The sequence below is a fragment of the Mus pahari genome, chromosome 19, assembly GCF_900095145.1.
Source record: "Mus pahari chromosome 19, PAHARI_EIJ_v1.1, whole genome shotgun sequence".
NCBI classification, from domain to species: domain Eukaryota; kingdom Metazoa; phylum Chordata; class Mammalia; order Rodentia; family Muridae; genus Mus; species Mus pahari.
Genome location: NC_034608.1, coordinates 53198832 through 53223893, shown reverse-complemented (window position 1 = coordinate 53223893; position 25062 = coordinate 53198832). Strand labels below are relative to the sequence as shown.

General features: G+C 43.6%; 1 protein-coding gene across 1 annotated transcript in view; it reads right to left on the bottom strand.

Annotated features, from left to right (window-relative positions):
• Prag1 (PEAK1 related, kinase-activating pseudokinase 1) overlaps positions 1 to 25062 on the bottom strand; it is a 57071-nt gene that overhangs the window by 16709 nt on the left and 15300 nt on the right. The window contains exon 4 of the mRNA XM_021219437.2: positions 2156 to 2313. Coding sequence (XP_021075096.1) covers positions 2156 to 2313 — 158 coding nt within the window. The remainder of the gene's footprint in view (positions 1 to 2155; positions 2314 to 25062) is intronic.

The window sequence follows — 25062 nt, the reverse complement described above, 5'->3', positions numbered from 1 at the left end:
TTGGGTTTTTTTGTTTTGTTTTGGTTTGGTTTGGTTTTTTTTGGTTTTTTGAGACAGGGTTTCTCTGTTTAGCCCTGGCTGTCCTGGAACTCACTTTGTAGACCAGGCTGGCCTCAAACTCAGAAATCCACCTGCCTCTGCCTCTCAAGTGCTGGGGCGTGTGCCGCCACCGCCTGGCGTCAACACACCTTCTTGACAAGTAGAACCTAAATTTTGAGGTTGTCCACTGGAGAGTTGATTTGTGCAAGACAAACATGAAAATAAATTCATTTTGATTTATGTTATTCAGAAAGTAATATGAGGAAATACCTTTATTAGGCGCCACCGCTGTCCTCACAAGGTGCGGGTGGCTCTCTTGTGTGTATCTCTGCACACGGCCCTGAATGCCTTGCACTACGAGGCCCAGCTTCCCAGCAAAGGGTGCCCGTTTCCCCTCACCTGCACCCAGAATAGCAGCTCAAGTGGCTCCCCTTTTCTTTCTTTCTTTTTTTTTTTTTTTTTTTTTTTTTTTTCTTGTGTTTTTTTTTTTTTTTAAACTGGTACTCACTTTGTAGACCAGGCTAGCCTCGAACTCAGAAATCCACCTGCCTCTGCCTCCCAAGTGCTGGGATTAAAGGCGTGCGCCACCACCGCCCAGCGGCTCCCCTTTTCTTGGTGAGCGCTGCTCCCCCCTCCCCTCCCCCTGTGCCTTTGGCTCCCCTTGTCTGTTTCAGTACCCGGGGACATTCTTTCCTCCTCCCCTCCCTCATCCTCATGTTTGCTCACACTGCAGACAGGAGCCAGACGTCTCATCTTCTCAAAATCATGCTTCACAATCGCTGTCCCTCAACACTATAAGCTCTGTATTCTGGGGCAATCTGATTTTTCTGGTCTTCCCCCCACCCATCCATGTGTCAGGCATGTTCTTGTGGTGGCTTTAGGGAGTCATGCGTTGTGTGTGGTTAAAACTCTTAAAACTGGCCATGGCTCTAAAGAGAGAGAACTGGAGCTGGAAGGACCACATGGGGGCATGACTCAGGGACCCAGGCTTTTGGTGAACAATCTGCCTCAGTGAAATTTTGCACAGCATGATGGGAAAGGAAGGAGATAGGAGTCCAGAGGAGCTGCAGAAAAAGACAATCTTGTCTTTGCTACAGTTCCTCCAAATCACTCCGAATACATTTCCTGTTTTTGAGTGAGAGCTAGCAGAGCTTCTCATTAGAAAATGTATAACCCACATTGACTGACAGAAATGTGTCATGGGGTCCTCTACCCTAAAGATGTCCCTTGAGAGAAAGTACTTCCAATAAATGAAGAAGTCACGCCAGGGCAGGTGTAACCCTATCATACTAAGGCAGTCAAGGACAAGAGTGGGAAAGGAAACACACAGAGCATGCCCAAGGGGTGAAAGGTCATACTCGACCACCAAAGCCACAAGTGCAGAAAACACCAAGTTCCTTTTGGTGAGCCTGCTCAACAGGACATATCCGCATATTACACTTCAATGGTTAATATGGAATAAAGGTGGGCAACACCCTTACAAAGCCTTCATGTTTTAATTAACAAACATTTATGCAAAGAGTATTGTATACATGTAAGTATGTGTGTGAATGCATATAAATGAAACAATAAGACATCCGAGGTTCCAGGGAGTCTGGTGGACAGAAAGAACTATATATAGCTGACTTGTTAATCAGAGAATCAGGAGCTTTCGAACATGCTGTGTTTGTGTGTGTGTGTGTGTGTGTGTGTGTTCATACACATGTATCGGCCTGAAGTTAACATAAGTTGTCTTCCTCAATCATATCTGCACCTTATTTTTTGAGAAAATGTTTCCGAAATGAACTTGCAGCTTACGGAGTCAGCTGGACAGACTAGACAGCAAACTGCCGGAATCCTCTGATCTTTGCATCCCTGGGGCCCAGTGCTAAGAATCTAAACTCAGCCATGCATGCTTACGGGGCAAGCGCTTCATCAGTAGCTCCATCTGGTCAATCCTCAACATGTCTTTACAGAGGGTGATATAATAAGGTAGCTTGCCACGGGGGAATACTCTTGGGTAGGACCCACACTTCCTAACAAAGCGATACCAGCACAGAAAGCCCACTCTGGCCTTCCAAATGCGGGTGACCACTAGAATCTATAAAACGTAAGCCTGCCTATCAGGGATTGTTACCTCCATCACTGCAGGGCCTGGAGTCCGAGGCTAGGCTATCTGTGGAGCCCGTGGTGAAGCTGACATGGGCCCCTCTGAAGGACGGGCTGAGGCTTTCTGCAGAGCTCTGGCTCACTTTTTCCAAGTCAGAGCTGCTCTTGTTCATTTTTAACAGGTGCCTGGAAAGGGAACAAACAACGGACAGGATTCAGTTGGGTTTCCATACAGAGATCCAATGATAGGCCATAGACCTCCCATGCTCTCAAATAAAAAAATAATTTGCGGGGAGTAAGAATAGGGGTTATTATGAAGTCTTATGTACACAAATACTAAGTATTTCCTGAGAGGGGCTCAATGAAAAGAGTCAATGAATTTAGATCGAGCACCAAGGTCCCACTTTGGGAGGAACTGCATTTACATTGGATCCCATCTGCCATTTATGTCATCTACTATATTCGGTAAAATGTGACTAAAAAGAAAAAAATGGAGACATAATCATCCGGTCCACTTTATAGTGACAGACAGATATCATATAAAGAGCTGCTGAAATTGAATGTGTTTTTGACAAGCCCTGGACTGAATCGCAAACGAGAGCTGAAAACACAGGTGTTCATTTTTTGCCCACTACCCCACCACCATGCCTTCAGTGTCCTAAATTGATCCTTGGACCTGAGAAAAAAGCTTATGTAAAATTTATCTAGACTTCCAGTGATCTTAAATAATATTAAATTAATCCTTAAGCCAAAACCACCTATGAGATGGTTTGTTCTGTTCCTCAGATAGAATTGCCAGCATCTAAGAGATGTGAGCACCAACTATAAGAACAATCCCCTGGTTTCAGGGCAGTGTCCCAATATCTGGTAGAGTGTCCAGGTCATGGACCCCCTTCCTGCCCCCTTTCTAAGAGCCACATGAGTATTCACTTGTCATGTGACATTTCGTCGTGAAATAAGATGGAGTCACAGCCAGTCCTCATCGTTCCCTGTTGGTGATAACCCCTGTTTGCCTGAACAGACTCTCCTTGATGGCATCTTTGTCTTACCATAGAAGACCCACACCTCCGTATCTGCTGTAGGAAACATTCAGTGCAGTATTGATTTGGCAGCAGAACTGCCATACTTAATATCCATGACCTTACTAGAATTCAGAGATCTCAGAGATGAATCTCTGTGGCTGGATTCTCTAGTTTTTTATTAGAAAGGTTTACAGAAAGCATGTTTGCTCTCATAGAAATTGCTCTTCGGAAACCATGTCATTTCCAACCCTGTGTCCCATATTAACATTTGTTTTAAAGCCTTCAGATATTAAGTGACCATAACAGTGCAGGCATGAGTAAATCTAAACATATAGAAGCATTGTCAAGATCTAGGAAACAAAACAAGAGCAACAAAGAAATTAAAAAAATGAAAGCAAAGGGAAACATCAACACCAACACCATTGTTACCACCACCACCACCACAATCAATACCACCAAGATCAATACCATCAACACCACCAATAACAACCCAACAACACCAACAACACCAATACCATCAATACCACCAACACCACCAAGACTAACACCATCAACACCATCAACAACCACCCAACAGCACCAACAACACCAATACCATCAACAACAACACCAAGACCAAGACCAACACCAACCCAACAACACCAATACCATCAACAACACCAACACCACCAAGACCAACACCACCAACACCAACAACCCAACAACACCAACAATACCAATACCATCAACAACAACACCAAGACCAACACCAACACCACCAATAACCCAACACCACCAATACCATCAAAACCACTAACACCACCAAGACCAACACAATCAACAACACCAATACCACCAAGACCAACACCATCACCACCACCACCACCACCGTTACCATCAACACCACCAATACCAACACCAACATCAGCAACCCCCTCATGTTATGGGAGCAACGATCTTTATTTAAGCTTCTGTCAAGATTAACAATAGTTTTGTCTTTATCTGATCCTTCAGCAATGGCATTATAGTTTATAGACTGTAAACTCCAATACTCGTGTGTTGAAGGCTTTAGCCTTCTGTGTAACAGAGTACAAAGAGGCTTTGGGAAGTGACTGGATGATGAGGCCTCTGATATTATAGATGGATGAATACATTTATAAATTAAGATCTTAATGTGGTTTGGGGAGACAATGGAACCCTTAGGTGATGAAGCCTGGCTGGAGGAAGCAGGTCACAGGGAACACGCCCCTGCAAGGTATGGTTTGTACCTAGTCTTTCCCCCCTTTATCTTCCTGTTCCCAGGCTACTATGCAGTGAGTGCATTGCTCTGCCTCCTGTACCAACCATGTTCTGACTGTCCCAGACCTGCAAACAATGTATCCAAATCATCATGGACGGGAACATTTCCTTTGTCAAGTTGGTTCTCTCAAGTATTCAGTCACTGTGATGGAACTCAAATAGAAATGTCTTTCTCAGAAGTCACGAGGTGAAGCTTTGAGAAGGACAACTCAGTGACAGACAGAAGCTGCCTCAAAAGTAATCCTACACCAAGGTCTTGTCTAGATTTTCCCAGTCCCCAGACCTAGACAGTCAGGGGCTAGGGAGATAGCTCGGTGGATAAGTGTACTTGGTCTACAGGTATGACGTATTAAGCTCAAATTCTCATTACCTACATCCTCCCCAGACATCTGCATGAATGTATGAGCCCATGTACCTGCACACACACACACACACACACACACACACACACACACACACACAGGTATTCGAAATTTGAAAGAAAATGGGTCTCTTGTGTTCTGTAGGCAGACAGATCTCTGTAAGGAAGCAGGACCAAGGATGCTGCTACAATACAAAGCGGTTTGAAGGATGCTTCCATAGGAAGCGGGACCAACAATGATGTTGCAACACAAACCAGGTCCAAGAGTGCATCAACACCAGACATGAGCTTGTTGTGGGCTCTGGCAGACACTTTTATTCACGCAAATTTATGTATGATAAAATTATTTACATAAATTTATCACCCATTGCTGAATTTTATTAGGATTTCATATTTATAGCCATTTAAAGTCTAGCCTACAACGTTTCTTTCTTTTCTTTTTGCAAAAGTTAGAAGTACAAAGTGAATTGAGTCCCCCATTTTATTTTAAATTTAATTATCTGATGTCATTTTTATAACAGTAACATGAGTAAAGAGTGAGCTCTGGTAATCATGGGACCAAGATATAATGGAAATGTTTCTGACCTGGGGTGAGTAGGTAAGACTTAAATAAGAAAAGAAAAATACGTGTCAATCTAAGATTGGATAATTTTCAGTGAAAAAAAGCTTAAAATATCAATCTACGTGAAGGAAGGCACCACATAGTGAAAACGTGAACCTCAAGGTGAAAAAGCTACAGATCTGAAACCCCCACACCCCATAAAAATTGCTGTCCAGACTACCCTAAGAAGGGCAAAGAGAAACACCAATGACCGTATGTTTTGAAAGGCAATCGAGGATTGCAGAAGGGCTCAGAGGGGAAGGGTGAGCACAGCTGAGCCTGAAGGCCTAAGTTCGATTCCTGGAACTCACAAGGTAGAGGAAGAATACTGACTCCCAAAACTTGTCCTTTGTCCTCCAAACATGTACAACAGCGAATACACACCCACACTTGCATACAACATGTTTAAGAACATTTTAAGGCAAAATAAACGAACAAACAATTCGTAAAAGAAAACTCAAGAAGTCACTCAACACACAAAAAGAGGGTCAGACTCACCAAGAAAAAAAAAAGACCATAAACAAAACAAGCTCTCACTTTAACCAGGAAGACTAGCAATAGCAGGTGTTGTTTAAAGATGTAGGAGAATGGGAATTTGCTCGTTCTGTTTGTAGGACCATAGATTAGTGTACACACACATACATACCACCACCACCACCACCACCATCACCACCACCACTGCTTTAATGTATCCTGAAAAATTAATCCAATGTAACTCTGTGTCCATCTTGAGGCCTACTTATTGAAGTAGTTATAAACCTAGTTATGAAAGGCTAATTATTAAAATCACTAGCAGGTGGCTAAATCATTCTAGTGGACAAAAAAAGTTTCCTGGCCAAATAGTTCAGTTCATCAAAGTAGAAATAACCAGAAAATATACGCAGTGAGCCTTGGTGAACGTTTGTTTCGGGGGCATGTTTATATGTGTAGGTAAAATATTAAATAGTTTCTGTGTGGGTCTTGGTTTTTACAAAGCTACTCTAGAATTCAGAACAACAGATGGTTTTCCTTGAACCACAAGTCAGTGAGGGCTTGAGGCTTCGAGACCATGTGGACTGTTACTGCCCAACTCTGCGGCAGTGGCGGGGAAAGAGCCACAGCCATGAAAATGATTGGCCATGTTTTCCTATAAAACTTCCTTTACAGGAGGCAACAGTAATTGACTCTTGTTCTAGAGGAGCCTTCTCCAGCCAGACACATCACGCGAACTATACACGTAGCTTCAACTTTTCTAGTAGTTACATTGAAAAACATAAAAGGTCTGTGCTCTCATCCTCTTTGCCTACTGCCATGCATCATCATGGCCACCCCAAAATATATAAGAAACTCATCCAAATCAACAGCAAAATCCCAACCATCCTATTAAAAACAGGCAGAGGATTTAATAGACATTTCTAAAGAAGACATACAAANGGCCAGCAGGAATATGCAAGGGTGTTCAGACACCATTAGCCAGGTGAAAGATAAGTGTTGTACAGGTTGTGGACTAGGCAAGAATCTTTATGTAAGGCTGGGGGAAATGTAAATTGGCACAGCCATTATGGAAAATGGTATACTCCCAGCAGTATAGAGATTCCTCCATTGATTTTAAATTAAAAATAGAGCTATCATATGATCGATCCAGCAATCCCACTTCTGGGTGCACAGCCAAAGAAAATGAAGTCAGCATCTCGTGTAGATGTTTGAGTTCCCATGTTGACTGCAGCATATTTACAACAGCCAGATATGAAGAGAACTGTCCACTGGATGAACAAAGAAACATGGGGGATATCAGCAGATAACATCCAGCTTTTGAAAAGAAGTAAATCCTGTTATTTGAGGCCAAAGGGATGAAGCTTGGGGACATTGCCTAGAGAGACAAATATCATCAGCTTACATTAAACTTGCAGGCTTTTTACTGTCAGTTCCCTCAAAGACACGGTCTGGCAACTATTTATATGACATTTGCATGTGTCCTTATTAAAAGTCATTTAAAGATGATTTAAAGTATTTAAGAAGATAAAAAAAAAAAAAAAAAAAAAAAAAAAAAAAAAAAAGGTCTGTGCTACTGAGTTTAGTATTGTACTTCAGTGTAACAAACCAAATGATTGTCATTTCAACAGGTAATCAAATATTTTTCTGTTGACATGGAATTGTATACCTCTGGCTGGCCTCGCACTTGCTATATGGCCCAGATTGGCATCTCACCCTTGTCAATCCTCCTGCCTCAGTCTCCCAAGTGCTGAAGCTGCAGACATGCCACCACTATATCCAGTTAGTAAAAAATAAATACATAATAATAAGCTACTTTATGTTCTTTTTTTTCACCCCAAGTCTTCAAAATCTTCCATGTATTGTATATTGACAGCACACTGGGCAGAGATGCTAACTGCACATTAAACTAGAGCCATGGTCCTGTAGAATGTACAGAGAAACTCATTCATGCACAAGGATGTTCAGGGCAGACCAGAACTCTCCATCAATAAACGAACACATACATTGAGGTTCAGTCTTCTAATGGAACAAAACACGGCTGCCAAACATGCGAACAGGATGATGTGTACACTTAAAAAAGAATTCTTAGGATGCTAAAGATTAAAAGCAGTTTGTACCAAGGCTCAGGTACAATGTGGTACCAGTTACAGGCATCTTAAAAGCACATTATAATCGACTTATACTTCAAAGTCATCGAAGAGAACGGGATGATGCTCACTGGCTTTAGAGAGTAACGGTGCACTGGGTGGTAACAGAAAGCTGAATCGAGGGATGGACAGAGAGGTCTCTTCTCCAGTATCAGTCAGGTTTGATTAAGATAAACCTAGGACTGAGGGAGTAGGTCAGTGGTGGATAGTGTGCTTCACCATCTCCAGGTTCCAGATTCCAACCCAATACCACGTAAGTAAATAAAACACACAGACAAATTAAAAACAACAAGGAAATGTTAATATATGAAAAAAAAATCTCAGGGAAGACACACGAGTACCCGTTACTTATTATGAGAATTTCATTGTCAGCTTGAAATCTTTGATGCCTGGAAAACAAATACTTCTCGTGCGAGTGGAGGGGACCCCACGTGGATGGAAGGGAGGGCTTGGTATGACCTGGAGGGGCATCATCACATCACCAAGGAAACCATAGGCTCAGTGGATGGAAAGCTGTGCTTGTCAGATCTGGACTGAGGTTGGGTGTTAGTCTTTCCCAATCCTGCCCATGTCAGGGAGAAGTCACCTCTTTAGAGTCTCACTCAGTGGACACACAGCACATTGTTGTTGTTGTTATCATCATCATCATCATCATCATCATCATCATCATCATCATTCACACACACACCCATGCACAGAAAACAGAGGTACCCAAGAGAAGACTGGATAAATGTTCATATCTGAGGCAGAGGTAGAATCTGCGACTTGTTGAGGTTAGCCTGCTGTTTCCCTGCCTTTAATTCTCAGGAACTTCAGATTCCAATCAGTAATTCAAATTCAAGAGGCCACAGGAGTGCTTGAGTATACACGGGGACATACTTCCTGATAGACATCTCTCTCTCTCTCTCTCTCTCTCTCTCTCTCTCTCTCTCTCTCTCTCTCNCACACACACACACACACACACACACACACACACACACAGAGTAAAATGTTAGGATTATCAGGGATGCCACTGCATGATAAAGCCCTTGCCCACCTTTATGAAGCCCTGGGTTTCATGCCCACAGCTGCAAATAAGCGCCCATGAAATGTACAGAGGGTCAGGAAATTGAAGAGAGATGTGTAGCAATGGAGGATAGGGAATCGGGGGTGGCAACCAGAATGTCCCAGATGCCAGGAAAGCAAGAGCCTCCCAGGACCCCACAGGGATAACATTAGTTGAAATACCCCACAAAGGGGAGAGAGAATCTGTTGAGACCATATCCGGAGGTAACACATGTTCCCCCAGGTTGAGGGATGAGGCCACCCACCTATCTCCAAAATTTTAACTCAGATTGCTCCCGTCTAAAGGAAATACAGTGACAAAGAGTGGAACAGAGACTGAAGGAAAGGTCATCTAGAGGCTGCCCCACCTAGGGATCCATCCTACATGCACACACCAAACCCAGACACTATTTTGGATGCTAAGAAGTACTTGCTGACAGAAACCTGATACAGCTGTCTCCCGAGAGGCTCTGCCAGATCCTGACCTATACAGATGCGGATGCTCACAGCCAACCATAGGACTGACTGAGCACAGGGACCCTAATGGAGGAGTGAGGGGAAAGACTAAAGGAGCTGAAGGGGCCTTTACTGGCATCAGTGGGAGGAGAGACCCTTGGTTCTGTGAAGACTTGATGCCCCAGTGTAGAGAAATGCTAGGGCGGAGAGGGGGGAGTGGGTAGGTGTGTGTGGGGGAGCACCTCATAGGAGCAGGGTAAGGGGGGATGGGATAGGAGATTTGCAGAGGGGGAACCGGGAAAATGGATACCGTTTGAGATGTATATAAATAAAATATCCAATTCAAAAACAAAAATCAACAAACAAACAAACAAAAACAAGAAAAGCACATCCAACTCCCAGAAGCGATGGACGGCGCTCCCGGAACAGCATCAACAGCTGGCACGCTGGAAACCTGGGCCATCTGACCTCTTTGAAGATTGCCACTTTAATCAGGGAATGAGCCAAACCACATCAAATTTTAAAATGAAAGACAAGCTTGCCATCAAAGCCCAGACTTACAATCAAGACGGTTTTGATTCTTCGGTCTGTGTGTGCTATAGACTTCTTAAGACTCTCTGAGAGCAAAAGAAAAAGCTTAAACTCCCAAAGGTAGCTTGTGAATCTCAGCAGAGCGTTCTGTCAGATGTAAGACCAAGCGCCAACAGGAGTGGGTTAACCGTGTATAACAAGGCTCTACTAATAACGATCATTTGATTTGTTTTGATTTTTGATTCACAAAGCTGGTGCAAACTTGAAATCTGACATCCCACGACTTAAGGAAGTAACTTCAACGGACAAAACCCACATATACTAGTCTTTCCTCTTCGGTGGGGGAAATAGACCCCATGATGTCTGCTCCGTGCTGTGACACACGACCTATTCTTACTCAGACTTCCTTTCCCAACTCCCTCTGTCCATTGTATGCAAGGTCACGGCAGATCTGTGTAGAAACGCAGAATTCGGTGGCACGGCATCCAGCCACATCTCCCGCTGCAGCTGCTACCGGGTGCTTTTAGAATGGCTTTTCCCTCCATTGTCCCGAGAGAGTAAAGTTTTGTAAGAGTGATCTCTACACTACACTGGGAGAAAGCTTAAAAAAAAAAAAAAAATCAGCCGGAAGAGCCATCTGCCAGACTTCCTCATTCATGGGGACAGGCCTCATCTAAAAATACCCTCAGAGCCTCCCGAATGAGAGCTTGCAGAATGGCTGCAACCCTTCACAGAGACCATGCGCCAGTGTGCGGCATGAGGCTGTATCTCCAGCTTCACATTGCTGCCCCTGGTGAAAGCACAGTACACAGTGTGATAGAGGAAGCCAACTCATTCTCCCGGCTGGATTTAGTTTACTTCCTACACACTTTTAGCCAAGAGCTTCCTGCCTCCGTAGCTACAAACTTGAAAGCACAGATAATCCCTGTATTGGCGTTGGAAGCAAATTCCCTCGATTTTGACAAACACGCCACCAATGGCTAGAATCGCTCCCATCTGCCTTTAAGTTGAGTGATAACATGGAAAAGACCTAACGAGAGAACTTAAGAGAACTAACATTCCTGTCCCAGAAGCAGAAACCTCGTAAACATTTCTGCGCACCTTTCAAAATCACGCAGTGGAGGTCAAGCATTGGTTTTCAGATTCAAACCATCGGCTAATACCTCAATGGTCAATGAACACACAGCTCTTACCATGCTAACCCCCAGCCGAAGATGTGATCCTCCTCAGGGTGTCCTGGCAAGCCCTGGGACAGGCCGGCCAATGACTTCAAGCTGGCCAGTGACTTCAGGTAGCATGGAGCTCCAGCGGTGGTCCAGAGTGCGTTCTTCCACTGCTGTGAGTCCCCAGCTCCCGGCTCTGCTTCCTTTAGTTCCTCTCTGACTTTTCTATAAAATGCACTTCCTGAGGGAGCACAGGAAAGCAGGGACGGCTCTGCCTCTGACCCGCGCCTTTAATCACCAATTGTCTTATTTGGCCGGCTCTAAAAATACATTGCGTTTCTCTATTTACCACTTTCTAGTACTGAAAGTTAATTAAGTCATTCAGATTTGCTTGGTGAATAGAAACACCCCTTTTGGAGCTTCTCTCCGATGTCCACGTTAATTGCAACACATCCTCCTTGCTGTCTATCTGCAGTAGCATTTCTAGGATCCCTGATACCACACCACACACACACACACACACACACACACACACACACACACACACACACACACACACACGTTGCCTGCTCTGTGCTGAGTGTTGTATTAAAAGTTGGAGGATGCAACCGTGAGTAGAATCGGCATTAACTCCCCATGCTTCGAGGAACCTGCAAACGGTAGGGAAATATTTCTCAAGCTGTTTTAGGGAAAACACAAGCCACATCGTTCGAAAGCCTTGCAATGCAGGCTCAGACTCTAGAATGAGGTTATCATTGTGACAGCTGAGTGCAGAGAATCCTACATGGAGGGCCCACGGGGATTCTTTAGCTTGCTTGCCATATTTCTGTCACTTGCATGGGACAGAAGAACAAGTCACAGGCTTTCTTTGGCACACTCATTTTGAAATATTCGTCTCTAGTATCTACAAACACATTAGAAAACACCAGAAGGTAGAAACCAGGTAGGCTGGTATATGTCTATAACCCTATGCTGTGCAGTGGCAAATGGAAGCAGGTGGATTCCAGAGCTTGAAGACCATCTAACTCAGTAGTTTTCTCTGTAGGTCACGACCACCCTTGGGGCGTATCATATATTTACATTATGATTCGTGACAACAGCAAAATTATAGTTATGACTTAGCAACAAGATAGTTTTATGGTTGGGGGGGGTCACCACAACATAAGGAGTAATATATAAACTAAGTAATGTATTAAAGGATTGCAACCTTAAGAAGGTTGAGAACCACTGATCTAGGTGAATGGTTAATACAGTGGTTCCATCGAGAAATGCTCACCAACACTTGATCCTCAGAGGGTGAAGCGGTTTGGAAAGGCTTAGAAGGTGTGGCCTTATTTGCAGAAGTATGTCACTGGAGGCAGGCCATTTCCAGTTAGATTTCTTTGCTGCATGCTTGTGCTTCGAGATGAGAGTCCTCAGCTGTCTACTCCTGCCATTGAGCCTGCGGCCTGCTGCCCCATGCTTCCAAACCTGTCACTATGGACTCTAGTCTTATGGAACCGTAAGCTAAAATAAATCCCTTTTTTCTATAGGTTGCCTTGGTCACGGTGTTTTAACATAATAACAGACATGTAACTAATGCAGCGAGGCTCCAGGTTCAGCAAGAAACTCTGACTCAAAGTGATAATAATTAATAATAATAATAGTAATAATAATAAAATAAAAGAGGAAGGCTCCCAGTACTGACCCCTGGTCTGCACAATGCACTCCCCATCCCCATCTAACCACACCCTCACAATACAACCCTCCCCACCTACACACACACACATACACACACACACACACACACACACACACACACACACACACACACACCATTTTGGTCAATATACTACCCCTTCCCCTTATAGATTCATTTTTCAAACAAAATTCATCTTCTCCTGGTCACCAAAGTGCCCAGCCTTTCCTTCCTTTCTCCCTGTCCAGGCAGAGAGGAACGCCTTCCTTTCCCCTTCAAGCCTTCCACCCTTAGGTGAGCACTGGCTCCCCTTACCTACAACCCCCTGCCCCACATTCCAGTCTTCAGGCAGCCCCTCTCTCTGGAACTCTCATGGAACTGTGGGAACCACCTGACTAGGCATATCTGCACAAACCTGGTTAGATTATTTTAATGGTTTCATGTAAAACAAGCTTTTTACCACCTCTAAACTATACTCTGGTTGCAGGGCTATATCACAGGCAGGGCATGCTGGAACACAAAGTGATCATTAAATACTTCTTGATTCAGTTTATCTGCCTCTGTTTCAATATCTCCCTGGCATCTGAGAGAAGACACGCTCTCCTTAAGACAGAATTATTCTTGTTTGGCAAAACATGCTGGAGGCAGAGGTGCCGGGCAACTCTTGATTGAAGGAGGGAAACTTTCTCTGATCTACGAAATGCAATAGTCTTAAAATAGCCTGCATTTCAATATATTGTATAGTCATTTTCCCCAAAAAATTTAGCAATTAGGCAGGTAACAAATGTAAAAAGAATTTGTTACTGTCTTTGGTGCTTGGAAAAACAAAACACCAGGGTCTTGAGTCTTCCAAGCTAGCTCTGAAAGCTACCTAACTGATGTTGGCCTTGAACGTTTGATTATCTCCCCTCTTTGTGCTGTTTGGTGAAGATGTTCTAAGAGTTATTTTGAAAGTGCCAAGGACTGAAAGGAGCTCAAAGGGCCAGGCTGCTTTGGGGTGTCTTTCACACTCACTTATTTGCATGTGTAAGTATAGAAAATTGGTTTCATTCGTGGTCAGACGACATCCGCACAATGCAGCCTTGTTCATTTGCATGTGGAACAAATGCCCTCGCTATTCTCATGAGACGTTACAACCTTACAGCCTCGCTGGCTCAATTTTGCATTTAATGCACACCATTTAAAAGTAAGAACGAATCTTTTAAAAATGGGAAAGGGGAGCCATAATTGATTCAAGAGAATCCGTAATAGCGTAAAATGTACATTTAATATTTGCTCTAGTTTCCTTACCACCAGACTCCTGAAATTTAGATTCCAAAATGCTAAGTATCTTTTTATAGACTGGTGAGTCGGCTGATGGCTGACTGCCCCTCGAGGAGTTGTATGATGGAAGTTGGACGCAGGGAGGATGACCACGGCAGGAATAAGGAGTTGGACTTTTAGCCCTATTTCCAAAGCTCCAGAGGGTGGAGAGGGGCTGAAGGTTAAATTAATCACTAGTAGGGAAGGCTTTAATCAACTGTGTCTGCACCATAAAAACCTCTATCTATAAACCCCAGGGATGGAGCGTAAGGAACTTCTGGAGATGTGAACACATCTATTTCCTGGGAATGGTACATCAGAAAGGGCACAGAAACTCCGAACCCCGGCCATGTACCTTGGCCTATTTATCATTCCTCCTGTTCATCAGCGGCCTTTAGGAGCTCTTTATAATAAACCTATAAATGGATCTATTTCCGGAGTGGCTCTAACCTATCAATGGAGCTCAAGGAAGGACTTATGGGAGCCCAATTTACAGTCGGAAGCTCATGTAAATAGCCAGGGGCTTGTCATCAGGATCTGAATGAGGGTGGAGGCAAACAGGGACTAAGACCTTAAGCTATGGGACATTGCATTGTCTCCAGACAGAAGGTGACAGGACAGTATGAATGAGGGGACAGTGTTCTGTGCATAACCAACTGCTTGATGTGCAAACCCACCGTGGGTCTATCACCTGACACATTCCTATGAGGCAGTGGAAAGTTTAGCAGATGGAGCCTCTTCCTCACTACCAGTCTCCTTCCTGGCTCAAGGCTCAAAGTGAAGAAGCTAGCCAACCATCTTCACACTCTTCTCAAGACCTGAGTCACAATGAATCCCCTCAACTCCCACTGAAGTTGTTTTCTAGGGTGTTTTGTCATTGACAGTAAGCTAGCTAGCATACTGACATTCCCTGAGAAACACACATGCACACGGGCACCTGTGACTCATTCAATGATCAAAATGCTGAAATCGGTCCACAGACCTTGGCAGGAACCTGGCCCGTCACTACGTTTTGCTGCTAAAAGATACAATGTTTGTTAAAGATGGGTCATTTGGTTTTCTGAGAAGCAGTCTGGGGATTATGTCACAGGTATGTGTCTTCTCATCGAGGTGTTGGGCCGTTGGGTTCAGGGGTGAGATGGAGACAGTTGCAGCTTCCTGGGATGTGATTTCAGTGAAGGCTAGTGGAGACAAAGCTGTTGAGGAATAAACGGTAGGTGCTGAAGAACTCAACAGCTAGACTCCATTGCCCAACCTGTGACCCTTTATCTCCAATACAATCCTCTAAATACACAGGTTCCAGCTACAGTCTGGAAAGTCTGCTCTACACTTCCATTCACAGGAGAGCGGCGGTTGGGGAAAGGAGACAAATACAGTTAAACACTAAGCAACTGCCGGTCACCAAAGGGTTGTCCCATGACCTGCCCTGCACATAGACAGGGCCCTTGGGAGAATAGCTTTCCAAGCAACTGATTAACCTCCTGAATGGATTTCTGAGTCACCTCAAAGGGCACTAGTGTGGTAGCTTAGCCCGAACAGTGGGTTTCCCAAGATTGCTGGCTGTGTCTTGGAAAAAAATGTGCTTAGTTTTTCTGTTTCAGCTTTCCATTTATAATGTAAAACATTAATGCTTGTCTCTAAGAATGTTGGGAAGGTTCAGGGGTTAGTATTCATAAGTATTAAATATAACTCCACTCATAGAGAAAATACCAGTTAGATGGATGGACAGCCAGATGATGGGATGGACAGATGGATAGATAACAGAATGATGACATCAGCAGCCTCCAGTAAATCTTCTATTTTTTTTTTTTTTTTTTTTTTTTTTTTTGCCCCTGAAAAATCAGAAGGGTTAGAGAGTTCTCTCCATGCTTCTGTTTTCATTATGGCCATTTAAGGGGCCTCAAGAAAGAGATAACTAAGACAATGCTTTAAGGCACACTACTCTAAGTTAACCAGAAAGAATAGCTTTGTTCATAATACAGACTTCATTTTGAATCTGTGTGCTCAACATTTGGATCGTGTATAGTCTAGCTCCAGATCCAGATGCCAACACAGCCCCAGCCAATCAGATTACTTGACTCATTGCCCCCAGCCAATCATGTTACTTGACTCATTCCTTGGCTTTCAGTGAAGGAAAACTTAGAAAAAGGACAGACAGCCTTTATTGTATTATCCTATCATCGCAGAAAAGAATCTCCTTCGAGTTCCTCAGGCTTCCCAGGACAAGATCTTCCTCTTAATATCACGTCTCCATGAGCAAGCAAATACCTCCAGTGGCTGACTCAACCAAGCCAGTAGTAACCTCGTCACTGTGTGAGTCACCGTGGCTCTTGTCTTAGTCTCGCTATTCCCGTAACAATCCGTCCATGAAGATGACAGATTTACTGGTTTTGGTGAGTCTGGTTCTAGGATTCTCATACTCCTGTTCTTGGTTGACAAATAGCTCGAGTCCACTTTCCTGACCCTGCACCCATAATTCTTTAAAAGTCAGTGTGTATTTATAGTAGACCCCATTTCTATTCCTCTCACCTCCTTTTCAGCGTAGAAGGCTGCTTGTAACAAAACTAACAGGATGGTCTGCTTGCCCATCTTCAGTGCTGGTTCCAGTCTGTTATCCAAAAAGGATCAGAATTACACTCCCTGGTCAACTCCTCACCACTCTCTTACCTCAATAGCTCCATTTCCTTTCCCCTCAGCCTTGGCTACAACCTCCTCCATCTGGATTACTCCAAATCCCTGCCATCCGTGCCTCTGCCTCAGACTTTTCTAGGAAAAGCGTACAAACATGCATCTAGGGTCACCATCAGTTCACACTAGGTCCCCTCAGAACCTGAAGATGTCATCCTAGGTTTGCTATGAACTCTTGAGGTACAACAAACAGACAAAATGATCTCATCAAAGGAGAGCCATATTGAAGTCTTGCATTTCTTAATTCAAAAGCTTATCACAAAACCAGGGTAATGGAGACGGGGAAGCTTATTTGAACACACACGCGCAGACAATACTCAGCAGGGTAGGCAAGTCCATTGATGGAAACAGACAGTCTTTCCAACAAGTGACCCTAGAACACTGGATGAGTTTGGACCTTGACTAATATGAAAACTAGCCCAACACAGATCAAAGACCTCAATGGAAAGCCTGAAACAGTCACATCATCAGAAGGGGATTCGAGCAAAGCTTCATGACACTGTATTTGGCAATGACTTCTGGGAAATGAACCCAGGGGCACACAAAGGAAAACGTTAAGTTGGACTGTGATATATGAAAGACTCTCATCAGTGGATGCACTCAACGCAGTGAAAAAGCCGCCCATGGGCTGGGAGAAATACATCTTCAAACACCGCTGCTAACAAGGATCCAAGACGCAGTGCATATAACCCTACAATAACTACAATAGTAACAACAACAGAAGCTTCAAACGGCAAGGCCCCAAATAGACATTCTTCCAAAGACGTTTAAAAGAGCCAGAAAGTACAGGGAATGATATATATCATGATTAATCATTAGAGAAATGCCAATCAATTACAATGAGATTCTACTCCAATACTCATGAGGAGAGCTACTATATAAAAACCTAACAAACAATCTGGGAAGTAGCACATTGTAGGGAGGGTGTGAAATCTGAGCCTTTGTTACCATGGGCGGGGATAATAAGGGGAGAACAGTTACAGGGCATCACTGTGTGGCGGCTCCTCAAAAAAAAAAAAAAAAAAGTTGTTTTTTGAACTAGATATAAAATGATTCAGCCATTCCAAGCTCTGGCTGCCCCTAAAAATCAAAGGCTGGGCACAGGAGATCCCACACAAAACAGCACCATTCACAATAGGTACAAAGACGGAAACGATCCAACTGTCCATTAACAGATGAGTGGACGAAGTATGGGACACAGCAGAATCGCAAGCCTCAAGAGGACATTCTATCAGAGCAAAGCACAGATGAAACTTGGAGATGCTGTACCAAGCAGAGCAGACCCTCACAAAAGGACATCTAGCACCTGACCTCACTTGAAGTGTCTAGCTCAGAACCAGAGACAGGAAATAGAATGGTTGCTGTCAGGGCTGGGGTGGGAAAGTGGTGAGCTATTGTGTGATGGATATAGTTTCGTTTTTTTTTTTTTTTTTTTCAAGATGAAAAGAGTTCTACTGTACAACTTCATGAGTACGTAGGCAACTCTCAAGCCACAAGTTCTGTTTCTGCAGATCTAACCGGCTGGGGAGAGACAGTACTTAGAACTAAAAGTGGTTTCTGGTGGAAATATTCACATTTTGTTTCCAATCACTGATTTCCGTGTTATCTAGCACAGCAAACACCTACAAGTCAGTTACACTGTGCGGATTGTTTAAATAACTCCGGAGATGATTTAGGATAAATGGGAGGACTTGGCTAGGTCATACGCAAATGCTCAGCTACTTTATAAAAGACCTGAGCATTCAGGAAGGACCATGGGTAGCGCTTGAATCTGTGTCCTATGGATAGGAGGTACTGACTATAGCTCTTATACTGCTTTGCATGTAAAAATGGTTAAGACTGAAAATTCTATACTAGGTGTAATTTACCACAGCTTTTAAAAAAAATGTAAATCACCTACAAAGTTAATAAGACAGCTTTCCTTTTGGTGGAGAGGGAGGCTGGGCCTGGAGGTACAGACCTGTATTCCCAGCAAGTTAGAGAGAGCTAAGACATAGGGACCACAAGTTCAAGACCAGCCTATGACTTAGTGAAACCCTGTCTTCGGCTTTAAGAAAGGCCCACTGGGAAGATGGCCTAATTGTCCATCACTGGGAGGAGATGCCCTTGGTCTTGCAACGATTATATGCCCCAATACAAGGGGAATGCCAGGGCCAGGAAGCAGGAGTAGGTGGGTTGGGGAGCAGGGTGGGGGGAGGGTATAGGGAACTTTCAGGATAGCATTTGAATTGTAAATGAAGAAAATATCTAGTAAAAATTATATATATATAATTATATATAATATAATATGTATATTCATATATGTATATATAATTATATTATATAATATGTATGTTCATATATATATATATATATATATATATATATATATATATATATACATGTAGTTTTGTGATAGAGTACTTCCTTAGCATGAACAACCAGAGAGACATGGCATGTTCCAAAATTTCTTTGTGCTTGCATTACTTTACACTAACTGTATTTTGCAATGCGTCTGCGGTCCTTAAGTCTGGCCATGGTTTTGTGCATTTTTTTTTTTTTTTAGTTCACTGCTTTTGGCTTCTATGAAGCAGTTCCATCTCATACTCAATGACCTTTCATGTCGCTGTTTCTTAAGAGATGAATATCTGAAAGTGTTGAAACTTCCTGTTACCATAAACAATGCTGCAATGGTTTCCCTTGTATATGCCCCTTTATTGACCCCCCCGTGTGTATTTTTCAAAAATAAAGATTATGTGGATATGGTATATTCTAATAGTTAATTTTACAAGATTATTTTACCAGAAGATATGGATAGCTTTTTTCCCCCTCCTTTTTGCCAAAATTTGGTAATATTTGATTTATAAATCTGGTATATGCCAAACTTGTTGTTTCTTAATTTCATTTCTGTTTGTTGCAATTGCCATGATTTTCCTCTCTCTCCCTCCCCGCCCTCCCTCCCTCGTATGTGTGTGTGTGTGTGGGGGGGTAGATGCAGGTATGCTGTGGTGTTCATGCTGAGCCTTGTGACCAACCCCCAGTCTCAGTCCTGGCTTTCTAATTTGACTGAGACAGTCTCTTGCTCACTGTGCACAGTGGGCTAGCCGTTCCACGCGCTTAATGGCCCTTTCCTGTTTCTGCCTCCCATCCCACCTCAGGAGTGCTGGGACTACACATCCTGGCTCTCAGTGGGTCCTGGGACCTTTTGGTTTCCTCTTTCACACTGTGATTATTCTGCCTGTAGCCATCTTCATGTATAATGACAGAAAGCAGGGTTTTAGTGTGGTTTTAGCTCCATTTTTTTCCTTATGATAAACTAGTTTGCTAAAATCATCTAAAAAACAATCCACACTTTGCCCACCAATAAATGGTCCAGGATCCACTCTTAGCCAGTCTTCATTGTGTAGGGATTGAATAAACATCAACACAAAAGACGATTCAGGCCCTGAACTATAAGGGCCTGGTGTATTATACATGAAAGGTGCTCACGAGCTTTCTTTACACTTTTGTCGGGGATGTGGGCAAGCTTTGAGAGGAGTAAGAGCAAAGAACCAAGGGTATATGCTTAGGATTGACTTTACAGAAAATGTCTCTATTGTCAATTTTTGGAGATGACAGGGATAGATAACGGACACTTACAAAAATAGTAAGTGAGGCTGGAGGATAGCTTAGCCAGAGGAGTGCCTTCTGTGCAAGCATGCAGACCCATGTAAAATGTTAGGGCTAGAGGCAATTGATGGAGACAGGGAGATGCATGGGGCTTATGGCTAGCCTGGACCAATTGGCAAGCCTCAGGTCCCCGTGAGAGATCTTGTCTTAAACTACATAATGTGTATGATTTCCAGAGGGAACACGTCTGAGTTTGATCTTTGGCTTCCACATACACAGGCGAGTGATTGCACACCCCCCTAAATACACATACAAAAGAAAGAGAGGGAAGAAAGAAAGAAGGGAGAGAGGAAGGGGGGAGGGAGGGAGGGAGGGAAGGAGGGAGGGAGGGAGGAAGGCAGGAAATTAACTGTGAATGAAGGCTGTCAAGTGAGTTCATGCTTCCCCTGTCAGTGTGAGCAGATCCTTGGAAAGACAGGCTTACTTGGGCTCAAGTTTGAGATACAGTCCATCACAGTGGGCAGAGTCCGGCAGCAGGTAACTGTGGCAACAGGATCGAGTGGTAATTGGTTATACCCATGGGCAGTCAGGAGCAGAGAGGGGACAGGAAGCAGAAAGGGCACAGGGCACAGGAAATATAGAATGGGTCTATAAATCTCAAGGTTCAGCTGCTAGTGACACATTTCCTTCGGCGAGATATCTCATTCGCCTAAATGTTACACCCACAGAAATGACCGAGGACAAAGCATTCAAATACACAGGAACATTCTTTACCTAAGCCATAACACCAAGTAAGTGTGACACATCGGCGCATAGCTGCCCTGTTCTTCAATCAACTCTTATAAATGTGCCCTTTGCCCTGCTGAATGTCTTTACACAAAGGATAATCTATCTTATTACCAGTATGTACTAGAAAAATCACAGTATTTGTTTATCTAGTTCAAATTCATAATATTTCATTTCCACATTGAGACTAACCCTCCACAGGATTCTGACACATTTCCCATATCCGCACCCTCGCCCTCCAGTTTTGGACACAGAGAGCCAACAAGGCAAACGATGAACACACACTGCTTAACAGATTTAAAAACTGGAAAAATGAAGTTAAGGTATATAAAGAGAAGTACTACCTTAAGAGATAGGTAGTAAGTTAGTAATAAGTGTTATTCACTCCAGCAGGGCTCCGAAAAGGTTAGTATTCATAGATCATCTTAGCCACTCACTGAGCAGAAGGAAAACATTTTGACATTCCAGTTGGAAGTCAGAGATTACATTTTCTGCTAACACTCAACTACAGAACTCTAGGCTAGACAGAAAACAGACCCCATCCCCCAAATAAAGGAAGTATTGAATTCCTAAGTTAACGTAGAGACTGGCTATTGAGAGTGCCAGCCTTTTTGCACCCTAGATGGTTGATTTTAGGTTTTAATGCCAATTTCCCAAATAGCTGGCACAGGGGTCAGTACTTCCATCTCTGCACACCCTACAGACATTACTAATCAATTGCAGCAACCTTTATCACAGGCTAGGTTCTCACATAAAGTGCTAGGGAAGTGTTCTAACTGAGCTGAACTGGCATAGAAGATCCTAGAGGGCACTGGGCCATAGAAGCTTACTTTTGCTTTGATCTATACATTTTAGTTATGAATTATTTTAAATCATGACTGGCTTTAAAATTCTAGGCTCATCTTCACTTTCTTCAAGTTTCTGTTACTTACTGTCATGTCTACTGATATCAACATTTCTCGTATTTATACAGGATATTTTTATTCCCATTAATTCTGACTGCCTACGTGGAGCACCCAAAAGGCAGGGGTCATCCTGATGGGTTTTCCCACAATTCAGGAGCATACAGTGACACCCTATCTTGGTTTGAGACTTTTAAACATGTTTTAAAACAGCCAAGCAGTGGTGGCACATGCCTTTAATCCCAGCACTCAGGAGGCAGAGGCAGGTGGATCTCTGTAAGTATGAGGCCAGCCTGGTCTACACAGCTCATTTCAGAACAGTCGGGGCTACACAAAGAATCCCTGTCTCGAAAACAAAACCACTTGGGTAAACAGGTATGAAATGGCTGAAAGCCAAACTGCTGGAAGTCAAGGAGTCATTTGCCAATGACAAAAACAGTTACCTGCCAAGTAACAATACCTGAGGGAAAAGAGAAGGCTGCTGGACTAAGAAGGTGGATCACTGGTAAGGTTTGCTGACCAAGAACGAAAACGTGGCTTGGGATCTCAGCATCCCAGTATCCACTGGACATTGTGGCACAGGCCTGTGACACCAGTGCTTGGGGTAGAATGGTGTGTGTGTGGGGTGTGGAGGCTGGATGGCCAGTCTAGCAGAAATGATAAGCCTCGTGTTCAGTGAGAGAGCCTGTCTCCAAAAACTGAGGTGGAGAAGCAGCTAAGGTAAACCTTGGCCTCTGGCCTCTACACATAGCCTCACAGAGCTAAGGACGTGCACACATACGTGCACACACATGAATAACACAAACAAAAGGGAAAGATCTTTTTGTGAAAACAGCTTTCAATGTGGAGGTTTCCCTTGTCGCCCAGCCACTATGACAAAAGTCTGCCTGCTGGGAAAGCTCACAGAAAAAGTCACCCAGCACGCAGGGCATAAGCTCGTTGAAGTAGGGAATCTTACGAAGTTGCATAGGAAGAGCATGCGCACACGCTTAATGTGAAACATTGCTTGGGATCTGTCTACAGCCACTAGAAGCAAATGCTGACGGATCTCTACACAGAGACTGAAGGTGTCTACGATCCGAAGTGCAGTTGCTGTCTGCGCAGAGGATAGCAAGGACTGTCTGCAACTCATCTCTCAACCATGAAAGAACGAATTATAGCTAATCAAATCAACAACTCCCACAATGTGCCTTGGGGCACTAGCAGAGAACTGCCTACCAGTTGGTTACTTCCATGCTTTGGAAGCAGTTGGGTCTTCCCAGGCTACTGGGAAGTCCCTTTGGCTACTAGATGCAGACAGAGGACTGTCATCTAGCTTCGGTCTGCGATTCCAGACTTCTATCAGAAAGTATGAAAAAGTTACAATCAGAGAAGCAACATCACCCTAGAATTCTTGTAATTTGCTGCTCAGGGGAAAATTCTAGATGATTACTACCTGAAAGAGAATTCTTCCGGTAAGAGGGGATTGGTTCCACTCACCTGCTCAGCTTAAAACCAAACCAAACCAAACCAAACCGAAAAACTAAGTAGCAGAAGCCACTTGCAAGACTGAAATGTACAAGCACTGGAGACTAATTAATCCAAGAAGGAATGCATGGAGCCCCACCGTGTTTGCCCACCTTGAAGTATGGACAATTATTAACCTCAGCTTATTCAACTCAAGGTGGCAACGTTCCACTGAGCAGGGACAGGCCGGGAATTACAATGGGCGTCCAGTGAAAAGCTGGAGAGAAACTTGCTTAATCCATAGTGTGCTATGGCCTTCTTAAAAACTAAACATTCTGCTTGGGTGGTGGTGGCACAGTCCTTTAATCCCAGCACTTGGGAGGCAGAATCAAAGGCAGGTGGATCTCTGAGTTCGAGACCAGCCTGGTCTACAGAGTTCCAGGACAGCCAGGGCTACACAGAGAAAACNTGTCTCAAAAAAAAAAAAAAAAAAAAAAAAAAAAAAAAAAACAAACCAAAAACAAGAACAAAACCTAACTAACTAACTATTCTGGGCTGGTAAGACAATACAGCATGTAAGGACATCTGCATGCCCTGAGCCCAATGCTCAGAACCCACCCGAAGGAGAAACTGACTCCATGAAGCTGTTCTCTGACCTTTACACACAAAGCCTGGCACATGCGTCCAAATACATCATACTCAACAATAATTTTTGAATGTCTATTTATTCTGTGCTATGTGCACATGTATGTTCATGTGTGTACTCTGCACATCACGAGCATGGTGCTCAGAAGACAGTATAGGAGTGAGTGCTAGGAACTGAGCTTGGGTCTTTTCCAAGCCTAATAAACACTCTTAACTATGAAGTCGTCTCTCCGTCCCCCTAATAATAATTTAAAAAAAAATCCTCACTGAATATCTACTATATATGGTTCTTTGCTAAAAGATGTGATAGAAATTCTAAGCAAGAACTCATGAGACATAACTTGTGCACTCTCGGGACTGTAGTCTCTTGAAGAGATGAAAACGTGGGCCAAGTTTTAATGTAATGCAAGGCACACTGTATCACCATCACGAAATGAGGCATGAACAGGCCACAGGGCTACCATGGGACCGAGGCTCAGAATACTTCATGTTCCAAGTTATTTGCTTCTTCTGTCAACTTCTCTTGAGCATCACGTCAAGTAAGAAGTTAGGTGCTTTTCTGGAAACATTAGTCAATAGGACATATAACTCATGACTCACTGAACTAAGTGCATGGCTCTGTTACTGAACAGAGAACACAGGCTGCGGTGAGAACCACTCTCATCAATGACAGTCAAAGCAGGGGAGAGCCTTTGGTTGTCACACTGCACACCTGCTCATTGAACTCACACTGCACACCTGCTCACTGAGTTCACACTGCATACCTTCTCATTGAACTCACACTGCACACCTGCTCATTGAACTCACACTGCACACCTGCTCA